General features: G+C 40.9%; 1 protein-coding gene across 1 annotated transcript in view; it reads right to left on the reverse strand.

The window, feature by feature from the left end:
- Positions 1–961: 961 nt before the first annotated feature.
- wdr18 (WD repeat domain 18) overlaps positions 962–12,983 on the reverse strand; it is a 51,896-nt gene continuing 39,874 nt past the window's right edge. Inside the window, exons 10-11 of the mRNA XM_084057642.1 lie at positions 1,660–1,728; positions 962–1,324 (exon numbers count right to left, since the gene is read on the reverse strand). Coding sequence (XP_083913768.1) covers positions 1,196–1,324; positions 1,660–1,728 — 198 coding nt within the window. The 3' untranslated portion in view covers positions 962–1,195. The remainder of the gene's footprint in view (positions 1,325–1,659; positions 1,729–12,983) is intronic.

Consider the following 12,983-nt stretch of genomic DNA (forward strand, 5'->3'; position numbering starts at 1 on the left):
TTCCTACTAAGAATTATGTATTTTTGACAGTTGTGTACATTATGGTAGCACTATACTGGCACTTAAACCCACAGAAAGAAAGAAAGAACACACACACACGCACACACACACACACACACACACACACACACACACACACACACACACACACACACACACACACACAGAGTTACGTTTAGGATTAAGAACAGGGTTCCCACGGTCATGAAATTCCTGGAAATATTTTGAAATTAGAAAAACAGTTTTCCAGGCCCTGGAAAAGGTCTGGAATTAATCAAATGTTTTGGAAAATGTTCAAAACTGTTAGTTTTCAGGATTCAAATTCTAAAATGTCAAAAGTAGCAGATCTACAAGCTCGAAACACGTCGCTTCGCGCCGCGTTTCGAGCTTGTAGATCTGCTACTTTTGATGCTTTTGTGTGACACTGTAGATGAGAGGTTTCTCCCCGACAGCAACGAAATACATTGTTTTTGTCAAACATTACGTGAAAGACAGGTAAAATGTGATAAAATGCAGTGCTACTTGATACGTTGTTAGCTTGTAGATCTGTTTTTTTTGTCACGTGACACCTTCGCTCGAGTCTGTCTTGGGGCATTGATGGGACACTGGTTTAAGAGTCTCATTATTGCACTGTATGATTTCTATAGTCCTGGAAATGGGGTAAAATACTTTGGAAAAGTTATGGAAAATTCATTGTTAAAAATGTGTGGGAACCCTGTAAGAATAAGGTATATACTAGCTGCAGAGGACAGGATAAAATCTCCAAAGGACTGGATCTGCCTACAGTAGCCTATACTAGGCTATTTGAAAATAGACGATCTACAAGCTCACAAGATTGTCTATTTTCGGTCTGTTGGGGAAAGAAACATTCATCACATGTGAATTATAAGTCAAGTTAAAGTTCTGTCACAAATAAAACCTTCATCAATTCACACTTCCACCTTTATTATCAACTGACTGTGTGTGTGTGTGTGTGTGTGTGTGTGTGTGTGTGTGTGTGTGTGTGTGTGTGTGTGTGTGTCAACAAGGAAAACACTGAATCAAAACATCACAAAGTTGGCCTAATGACATCACCGTCAAGTAAAAAAAAAGTAGTGTGTGTGTGTGTGTGTGTGTGTGTGTGTGTGTGTGTGTGTGTGTGTGTGTGTGTGTGTGTGTGTGTGTGTGTGTGTGTGTGTGTGTGTGTGTGTGTGTGTTATGTGGGTTTAGTTAACAGTTGTGTAGAAAAGTCGTAAAGATCTTTGTTGACTTTCTTCAGAGTTCGAACTTCTTCCTCCAACTCTGACACTCTGACCATCGTGTTCTCTCCCTCTCCATACACACCCTGAGAGAGAGACAGACAGACATACAGGCAGGCAGGCAGGCAGGCAGGCAAACAGACAGACAGACAGACAGACAGACAGACAGACAGACAGACAGACAGACAGACAGACAGGTTGGTTGTTGTGAATTGATTGAATAGTTAATTATTCATAAATGTAATCATGAGGTACAGTTTAGAGTCACTTTAAAATGAAAGTTCATTCAGAACGCTGCTGCTGCACTCCTATATAGATATAGATATATAGATAGATACATAGATATATATCTATAGATACATCTATGTGCCAAATAATGTATTTCTTGGCTTTGGTGTTTTATATAATATTCTATAGTTACCTTGTTGGTCACAGCGCTCATCAGAGAGTACAGTCTGTCACCTTTATCCATGTAGGCCTGAGGCTGCTCCTACACACACACACACACACACACACACACACACACACACACACACACACACACACACACACACACACACACACACACACACACACACACACACACACACAGTTACATGTAGTACGTAGGCCTGTGGCTTTACATATAGTTACATATAGTTACATAGTTACCTATAGTTACATAGAGTTACCTATAGCTACATATAGTTACATATGGTACACAAGCAGTGATGTGTTCTACCGTGGTACGCTGTATACGCCGTATGGCCTGCAGATTTTTTTTCGTCGCCACCGTATACATTCAAAAACAGTTCGAAACGGCGTATCTGATACGTTGATACTAGGGGTGTGCCGATACACTAATTTCACCAAACGATACGATACGATATTTGGCTCACAACTTCGATACGATATCAATATCGATACGCACTTTTTTTATTATGAAAATATATGGAGGAGGAAAAAAGTAAATGCAAACAAATAATTCAGTTTTTGCATTATTCAGACATGCAAACTTGTAGCTTTTCAGCTACAATAGCCGTTTTCAATCCAAATAGGGCAATAGTGTGACACCTGACCCGAAAAAAACAACAACATGTTGTCACCCTTTTCACCTCGGGGCTGTTTGCATGCCTGATTATTATTATTGTAAAAACATTTAAAAATATATATATATATATTTCTTTTTTCAAAACGATATTTTTTCCCCCCAAAACGATACATATCGTCACGAAAACGTATCGCGATATATCGTGGGACGATATATCGGCACACCCCTAGTTGATACGCATCTGATACGCTGCACCCAGGAGTGGCTGGGCTGTGCTGGGGGGCGCGGCAATACAAACAGCAAGAATGTGGTCTGACCGTCTGACTAGTCTAACTCTGAGGTGAAGGCTTATCATGTGCGTGGCTATTGTTCTTAAAGAGCTGGTGCCATGTTTTTGCACTTTTTCTGTTTTTCATGTGTCTATGAGGTTGATAGAACTCTGTGTCACTTTTTGATTTGAGCTAAAAAGCATTATTTTACACTTTGGGCTATTCAAAAATAGCAGATATACAAGCTCGTAGTGCCGCGCTACGAGCTTGTAGATCTGCTATTTTTGAAAAATCGTGAAAATGTGTGCAAATCTTTTAATATATATATATTGTTTTAAAGCGACATTTTTTAACTCGAATCTTTGCTTCCGGGGGTCCCTGAAACATATATTTTTAGATGGGGGTCCGTGGCTAAATACATGTCATTTTGGGGGTCCTTGACATGGAAAAAAGAACCACTGATATTATGGCGACATAAGTGTTTTCAAAAAACTGTTAAATCCCCCAGAAGCAAAGATTTGAGTTACAAATGTTCGCTTTTGAAACTCAAATCTCAAGATTTGCCAAAAAATAACGATATTTCTAAGATAGCAGATCTACAAGCTCATAGCGCGGCACTCTGTGCCGCGCTATGAGCTTGTATATCTGCTATTTTTTGAATAGCCAAAGAGTAAAAAAAATGCTTTTTAGCTCAAATCAAAAAGTGACACAGATGCTTCTTCAGGGCTTAAAGGGTTAAGGCCCCCGCTGGTGGTTTTATGGTGTTTTATGTCTTCTCTGACTATTTGGAGTTTCTTCCTGGAGGCTGAAACCTTGAGGGTCAAACAGAGAAACAGCCCTTTAGTGACATCACAGAGCCCCCCAAAAAACATACCCTCCCCCCTCATTATCATAACACAACAGGTGTGGGCATGAGGAGGAGGAGGAGGGACTAGGACAGGTGGGTGGTGCTAAGGTGGTGGAGGAGGTGCTAAGGTGAGAACCAGGCATACTTAATGAACTGGAGGCGTGTCCACATAAAAACATTTTTTTTAAACAATTTCTGTACACTTTTTTTTTTTTTTGAAAAAAATCCTTACATAATAATAATACCTTATGATCAGGTTTTAGGGTTGAAAAATATCATGGCACTCCATCTTTAAGGTGATAATGAATGGCTACTGGCGAAGGAATTCACACATTTCAGCGACCTGCCATTCACTTCATTGAACGTAGGTCACTGAATTGAGTACCTCATTAGCATTCAAATTGCGCGTCATAGCACAGCAAAATCTTGAATCTTCAATACAGTGTGTGTATTCAATGGCAAGTTAATACAGTATTAACCCATTAAGACCTGGAACTGTGTCATTTTTAGATTTGAGCTAAAAAAGCATTATTTTATACTTTGGGCTATTCAAAAATAGCAGATCTACAAGCTGGTAGCGCGGCACCGAGTGCAATTCGTGAAAACGTGTGCAAATCTTTGAATATATATATTTTTAAAGCGAACATTTTTAACTCAAATCTTTGCTTCTGGGGGGGTCCCTGGAACAAGATATTTTGATGGGGGTCTGTGGCCAAATACATATAATTTTGGGGGTCCTTGACATGAAAAAGATTGAGCACCACTGATATAGAAACATACATTTTTTCAGAAAACTGTTGAGATTTAGGAGACATGTAGAATCGGCTTCAGGTCTCAAAGGGTTAAAGGTGTTTTAAAGGTGTTTTAAAGGTATTATAATGACCTGTGTATTGAGTCCCAGACAGAGGCTCAGCCCCCACATAGATGTAGTTATCAGGTATTATCTAGATCAGTGGTTCTCAAACTTTTTCATGTCAAGGACCCCCAAATTGACACTTGTTAGGCCGCGGACCCCCATTTGAAAAGATATGCCAGGGACCCCCCATAAGAGAAGATTTTTTTTACGGCTCTAGCAATGAATCTCAACCATTTTAATTTGAAGGACCCCCCAGTTTGACATGCATTAGGGCTACGGACCCCCATTTAATGGCATTTATATCACTTGGACCCCAGTTTATATCGTAAAATCTATGTTAATTTAACTCTGAGAGTGTACACATGGAACCAAATGGACCCGTCAGGGCGTTTTAAAAATGTTCACGCGCGTTTAAACGCCTAAATGTAAAGGCGTGCTTTTTTTCTCCCCAGACCCGAGCTTTGACGCTTTTGTTTTTGAAGCCTAGAAAATGTTGGCGTCTTGAAGCGCGATTCTAGCCAATCAGAGCACAGTAGGACCCGAGTAGGCGTGGACTAGCTCATTGAGCCAAAAATAATGTCAGCTCGCAGCTCGCAGCCTGCTCGCAGCAGCGGTTTCCGAAATAAAAATCTATTTTTTAAAATAAAGGTTGTATATGTAATATTAATGGTGATTTGGCAAGAATATTGCATAGATATGGTCGGAAATAAAAGGATATGTGACCAACAAGTCGTGAAAGCAGTTAAAACTGGTTATGTTCCGTGAGGCAGGCCCCTCGCTCTACGAGCTCAGCCCGGGGAAACGAGAGCCTGCTGGGGGGCAGACAGGCCACACGGTCCGCTGTGGACCACAGCCCGGTTTTCACCGGGCGGAGCGGGGTAGATGAAAACCGGAGGATGGAATTGGACTACACACATCCACACAAAACGAATATTAAAGTTACTACATACTATCATGAATTAATAATAACCTTTATCACCGAGACACCGACAAAACACAACAGATCACTAGACCTGCTCTGCTCTGCTCTGCACTCGGCGAGCGAGTGGAAATCTCCCGGGGAGACACTGTGTGTGTGTGTGTGTGTGTGTGTGTGTGTGTGTGTGTGTGTGTGTGTGTGTGTGTCAGTTGTGTGTTTTTTTTACTTAAGTAAAAATATCAATACTGCAATATAGAAGCACTCCAAGTAAAAGTCTGGTAATCCAAATTTACTTGAGTAAAAGTACAAAAGTATTGGCATCACAATGTACGTAAAGTACCAAAAGTAAAAGTACTAATTATGCGGTCGTCTCGTCCCGTCCGATCCGCTGATGATAAAAGTATTGAAAATTGGAAATACTCCAGTAAAGTAAAAAATACCTCAAGTACTTAAGTACAGTACTTGAGTATATGTACTTAGTTACTTTAGCTCTGTCACTGTCCCCCTAACCATTGAATGCCGATCGTGAACTAAACACACACCCACAAAAACAAAATATTAATTGATTAAAGTTTTTAATCTAGCAGATGTACTAGACCTACATCTATAGAGTATAGACAGACAACAGAAGTTTAAACACAGCTCCAGTCAGGTGGTCGCGATGCGGTCGTGGGGAGATAGTTAGTAGCTGTGCATGTTAAAGTATTGAAGATTGTTAAACTCACTCTAGGTCTAGGACAGTCGTTCTCAAACTTTTCCATGCTAAGGACCCCCAAAATTATATGTATTTGGCCGCGGACCCCCTTATATTATTATTTACTACATACTATCATGAATTAATAATAACCTTTATCACGAGACACCGACAAATCACAACAGATCACACTCTGCTCTCGGCCAGCAAGAGGAGCTGTCCTCGCTGCCTGCAGTGTGTGTGTGTGTGTGTGTGTGTGTGTGTGTGTGTGTGTGTGTGTGTGTGTGTGTGTGTCGTCTCGTCTGATCCGCTGATCATCCATGTTGTCGCTATGACATGACATGAGTCTGAAAACCCAGAGGGAATCATTTCAGTTGAAAGATAGATGGATAGATCATCTATCCATTTATGTTTCAACTTTTGCAATGAGAAGAAGTGATTGATAGATCACATAGATTAGAATATAGGCCTATGCATAAGATAGATAGATAGATAGATAGATCGTTTTTAGATTTTTTCAAAACGATATTTTTTCCCCCCAAAACGATACATATCGTCACGAAAACGTATCGCGATATATCGTGGGACGATATATCGGCACACCCCTAGTTGATACGCATCTGATACGCTGCACCCAGGAGTGGCTGGGCTGTGCTGGGGGGCGCGGCAATACAAACAGCAAGAATGTGGTCTGACCGTCTGACTAGTCTAACTCTGAGGTGAAGGCTTATCATGTGCGTGGCTATTGTTCTTAAAGAGCTGGTGCCATGTTTTTGCACTTTTTCTGTTTTTCATGTGTCTATGAGGTTGATAGAACTCTGTGTCACTTTTTGATTTGAGCTAAAAAGCATTATTTTACACTTTGGGCTATTCAAAAATAGCAGATATACAAGCTCGTAGTGCCGCGCTACGAGCTTGTAGATCTGCTATTTTTGAAAAATCGTGAAAATGTGTGCAAATCTTTTAATATATATATATTGTTTTAAAGCGACATTTTTTAACTCGAATCTTTGCTTCCGGGGGTCCCTGAAACATATATTTTTTAGATGGGGGTCCGTGGCTAAATACATGTCATTTTGGGGGTCCTTGACATGGAAAAAAGAACCACTGATATTATGGCGACATAAGTGTTTTCAAAAAACTGTTAAATCCCCCAGAAGCAAAGATTTGAGTTACAAATGTTCGCTTTTGAAACTCAAATCTCAAGATTTGCCAAAAAATAACGATATTTCTAAGATAGCAGATCTACAAGCTCATAGCGCGGCACTCTGTGCCGCGCTATGAGCTTGTATATCTGCTATTTTTTGAATAGCCAAAGAGTAAAAAAAATGCTTTTTAGCTCAAATCAAAAAGTGACACAGATGCTTCTTCAGGGCTTAAAGGGTTAAGGCCCCCGCTGGTGGTTTTATGGTGTTTTATGTCTTCTCTGACTATTTGGAGTTTCTTCCTGGAGGCTGAAACCTTGAGGGTCAAACAGAGAAACAGCCCTTTAGTGACATCACAGAGCCCCCCAAAAAACATACCCTCCCCCCTCATTATCATAACACAACAGGTGTGGGCATGAGGAGGAGGAGGAGGGACTAGGACAGGTGGGTGGTGCTAAGGTGGTGGAGGAGGTGCTAAGGTGAGAACCAGGCATACTTAATGAACTGGAGGCGTGTCCACATAAAAACATTTTTTTTAAACAATTTCTGTACACTTTTTTTTTTTTTTTTTTTAAATCCTTACATAATAATAATACCTTATGATCAGGTTTTAGGGTTGAAAAATATCATGGCACTCCATCTTTAAGGTGATAATGAATGGCTACTGGCGAAGGAATTCACACATTTCAGCGACCTGCCATTCACTTCATTGAACGTAGGTCACTGAATTGAGTACCTCATTAGCATTCAAATTGCGCGTCATAGCACAGCAAAATCTTGAATCTTCAATACAGTGTGTGTATTCAATGGCAAGTTAATACAGTATTAACCCATTAAGACCTGGAACTGTGTCATTTTTAGATTTGAGCTAAAAAAGCATTATTTTATACTTTGGGCTATTCAAAAATAGCAGATCTACAAGCTGGTAGCGCGGCACCGAGTGCAATTCGTGAAAACGTGTGCAAATCTTTGAATATATATATTTTTAAAGCGAACATTTTTAACTCAAATCTTTGCTTCTGGGGGGGTCCCTGGAACAAGATATTTTGATGGGGGTCTGTGGCCAAATACATATAATTTTGGGGGTCCTTGACATGAAAAAGATTGAGCACCACTGATTAGGGGTGTCACGATTCACTTACCTCACGATTCGATTCAAAATCGATTCCTAGGGTGCCGATTCGATTAAAATTGCGATTCTGCGATTAATTGATATTCGATTCGATTCTGCGATTTATTGCGATTTTCTAGGGTGCCGATTCGATTAAAATTGCGATTCTGCGATTTATTGCGATTTTCTAGGGTGCCGATTCGATTAAAATTGCGATTCTGCGATTAATTGATATTCGATTCTGCGATTTATTGCGATTTTATAAAAAAAAAAAAAAATAAATAAATAAAAAAAAAAAATTAAAAAAAATTAAAAAAATTAAAAAAATCGATTTTAATATTTTGAATCGATTTTTAAAATCGTGGCATTAAGAATCGCGATTTATTCATGAATCGATTTTTTTTGACAGCCCTACCACTGATATAGAAACATACATTTTTTCAGAAAACTGTTGAGATTTAGGAGACATGTAGAATCGGCTTCAGGTCTCAAAGGGTTAAAGGTGTTTTAAAGGTGTTTTAAAGGTATTATAATGACCTGTGTATTGAGTCCCAGACAGAGGCTCAGCCCCCACATAGATGTAGTTATCAGGTATTATCTAGATCAGTGGTTCTCAAACTTTTTCATGTCAAGGACCCCCAAATTGACACTTGTTAGGCCGCGGACCCCCATTTGAAAAGATATGCCAGGGACCCCCCATAAGAGAAGATTTTTTTTACGGCTCTAGCAATGAATCTCAACCATTTTAATTTGAAGGACCCCCCAGTTTGACATGCATTAGGGCTACGGACCCCCATTTAATGGCATTTATATCACTTGGACCCCAGTTTATATCGTAAAATCTATGTTAATTTAACTCTGAGAGTGTACACATGGAACCAAATGGACCCGTCAGGGCGTTTTAAAAATGTTCACGCGCGTTTAAACGCCTAAATGTAAAGGCGTGCTTTTTTTCTCCCCAGACCCGAGCTTTGACGCTTTTGTTTTTGAAGCCTAGAAAATGTTGGCGTCTTGAAGCGCGATTCTAGCCAATCAGAGCACAGTAGGACCCGAGTAGGCGTGGACTAGCTCATTGAGCCAAAAATAATGTCAGCTCGCAGCTCGCAGCCTGCTCGCAGCAGCGGTTTCCGAAATAAAAATCTATTTTTTAAAATAAAGGTTGTATATGTAATATTAATGGTGATTTGGCAAGAATATTGCATAGATATGGTCGGAAATAAAAGGATATGTGACCAACAAGTCGTGAAAGCAGTTAAAACTGGTTATGTTCCGTGAGGCAGGCCCCTCGCTCTACGAGCTCAGCCCGGGGAAACGAGAGCCTGCTGGGGGGCAGACAGGCCACACGGTCCGCTGTGGACCACAGCCCGGTTTTCACCGGGCGGAGCGGGGTAGATGAAAACCGGAGGATGGAATTGGACTACACACATCCACACAAAACGAATATTAAAGTTACTACATACTATCATGAATTAATAATAACCTTTATCACCGAGACACCGACAAAACACAACAGATCACTAGACCTGCTCTGCTCTGCTCTGCACTCGGCGAGCGAGTGGAAATCTCCCGGGGAGACACTGTGTGTGTGTGTGTGTGTGTGTGTGTGTGTGTGTGTGTGTGTGTCAGTTGTGTGTTTTTTTTACTTAAGTAAAAATATCAATACTGCAATATAGAAGCACTCCAAGTAAAAGTCTGGTAATCCAAATTTACTTGAGTAAAAGTACAAAAGTATTGGCATCACAATGTACGTAAAGTACCAAAAGTAAAAGTACTAATTATGCGGTCGTCTCGTCCCGTCCGATCCGCTGATGATAAAAGTATTGAAAATTGGAAATACTCCAGTAAAGTAAAAAATACCTCAAGTACTTAAGTACAGTACTTGAGTATATGTACTTAGTTACTTTAGCTCTGTCACTGTCCCCCTAACCATTGAATGCCGATCGTGAACTAAACACACACCCACAAAAACAAAATATTAATTGATTAAAGTTTTTAATCTAGCAGATGTACTAGACCTACATCTATAGAGTATAGACAGACAACAGAAGTTTAAACACAGCTCCAGTCAGGTGGTCGCGATGCGGTCGTGGGGAGATAGTTAGTAGCTGTGCATGTTAAAGTATTGAAGATTGTTAAACTCACTCTAGGTCTAGGACAGTCGTTCTCAAACTTTTCCATGCTAAGGACCCCCAAAATTATATGTATTTGGCCGCGGACCCCCTTATATTATTATTTACTACATACTATCATGAATTAATAATAACCTTTATCACGAGACACCGACAAATCACAACAGATCACACTCTGCTCTCGGCCAGCAAGAGGAGCTGTCCTCGCTGCCTGCAGTGTGTGTGTGTGTGTGTGTGTGTGTGTGTGTGTGTGTGTGTGTGTGTGTCGTCTCGTCTGATCCGCTGATCATCCATGTTGTCGCTATGACATGACATGAGTCTGAAAACCCAGAGGGAATCATTTCAGTTGAAAGATAGATGGATAGATCATCTATCCATTTATGTTTCAACTTTTGCAATGAGAAGAAGTGATTGATAGATCACATAGATTAGAATATAGGCCTATGCATAAGATAGATAGATAGATAGATAGATCGTTTATTATAATAATATAATAATTATATATATATATATATATATATATATATATATATGCCTATTATTATAATTATTGATGTTGTTGTGAACATACAACAGACAGACAACAAACTAAACAATATAATTGAGAACAGAAGTTTAAACACAGCTCCAGTCGCCCGCCCGGTGGTCGCGATGCGGTCGTGAGGAGATGCCGGTCCGAAGATTGTTAAACTCACTCTAGGTCTAGGACAGTGGTTCTCAAACTTTTCCAGGACCCCCAAAATTATATGTAGCAGATCTACAAGCTCATAGCGCGGCACTCGGTGCCGCGATATGAGCTTGTATATCTGCTATTTTTTGAATAGCCAAAGTATAAAAGGTTAAAATTATTGTGATGCTGTATTACCACATTTTTGCTGGGGACCCCCTGGTACCCCCTCAAGGACACCTGGGGGTCCCCGGACCCCACTTTGAGAACCACTGGTCTAGACCCCTCTCCTCGGGCAAAGGAGAGGAGCACGGCATGTGTGTACGCACACACACACACACACACACACACACACACACACACACACACACACACGTGTCTCTCTCTTTTTCCTAAATAGTCAGTGTATATGTCGCTCAACTAATAGCGAAGCATCAAAGGGATGCCCGTAGACAGATCTGTCTGTCTACGGGCTTCGGCCTTGGAGGTAGCGGGACTCCCGCAGTCAGTCTGCCGGAGACAGCAGCAGCTGAGCGGCGAGACGAGAGACAAAAAAGCAGGAAATACTGCAACGTGATTTTTTCTTTAACTTGTTAATTTGTCTATATAAAATATAGATTCCCTGTCGAATCTCCTAATTACACCAACATTATTCTTGTGAAGTAGGTAGTTTGTGCTTTTTTATTAAGATTTAAGTTCGCTTTGGTCATTTCTAGCATGGGGAAACACCGAGCGGTGCTCCCCGTCACAGAGTGCCCTATGACAGGCTCATGGAGAGCAGCGTGGGGGGGTAGCGACCAGACGGCCCGTTCAGTTATTTAGCAGCTTGTTTATAAACATTCTGTAGATTTGTTTTCCATAAATAGGTTATGTAGTAACTAAATATAGACATATTTCTCATCTGCAGCTGCTATTTTTCATTTTTGACTTCATAATGCGTTCTGCTTCGCACAGCCCGTTTTCGTCTCGCCTCGAAAAAGCTCACTTGAGGAGACTTGAGTGACAGCTCCTTGGACACGCCCAGTTTGATCAAAAAACGCCAAGTCAAATGGAGTATAGGCGTTTTTTTATAAAGGCGTTATTTTGGTGTGAACGCAGCATCAGAGTTACACACCCATAAGGGTCCATTTGGTGCCTAATCTATCATTTAGCTGGGGACCCCCTGGAACTCCCTCAGGGACCCCTGGGGGTCCCCGGACCCCACTTTGAGAACCAATGATCTAGATGTTATCTAAGAGTGTGTGTGTGTGTGTGTGTGTGTGTGTGTGTGTGTGTGTGTGTGTGTGTGTGTATGTATATATATATATATATATATATATATATATATATTTTTTTTTAAGGTATTATAATGACCTGTGTATTGAGTCCCAGGCACTGGCTCAGCACCATATAGATCAGGGTTCCCCAATTAGTTTTCCCCAAGGGCCAAATTCTGTCTCGGGTGCCAAGCTGAGGGCCGGTGCCCTCGCGGCCGCACGCGTTTTTTTTTTTTGCGGTTTTGGGCGGGTTTTGGGCGAACATTTCGCGGTTTTGGGTGGATTTAGATTTCTGTTTTTGTCAACTTTATTTCGAAAAAAAATGTTTTCCTCTAATCTAGCTAATTTGACACTGTTATTTTAGGCCTGGGTTTCTTGTGTAGTGCTTTTAGGGGGGTCTGTTATAACTTTTACGCACAATGTGTAAGTGTGTGTGAATTTGATTATTATTTTTAATTTTTTTCAAAAAAAAAAAAAAAATCATTTTTTCAAACATTTTTTTTATTCCAGGAGTCGTCACGGGCCGCACAGTTGCCTCTCGCGGGCCGCAAATGGCCCGCGGGCCGCCTATTGGGGAACCCTGATATAGATGTAGTTATCAGGTATTAACACATCCACTGCCAGGCCCGTAGTCCTACGGGCCGTTAAATCCAACCGTTAACTGCCGTTCCCGTAGCCCGTAGTCCCGTAGTTTTCCCATGTTAAATCGTGCAGGTGCAGATTCCGGATTTTTTTTGCACTTCCGGTCTCGAAGTGGGCGGACCGGAAACGAAATAATACTGTTTCCGGTTTTTCTCCCGCCTCCGTTTCCTGTCTAGCGGT

This window comes from Gymnoscopelus microlampas (assembly GCF_963454915.1).
Source record: "Gymnoscopelus microlampas genome assembly, chromosome: 5".
Classification (NCBI taxonomy): domain Eukaryota; kingdom Metazoa; phylum Chordata; class Actinopteri; order Myctophiformes; family Myctophidae; genus Gymnoscopelus; species Gymnoscopelus microlampas.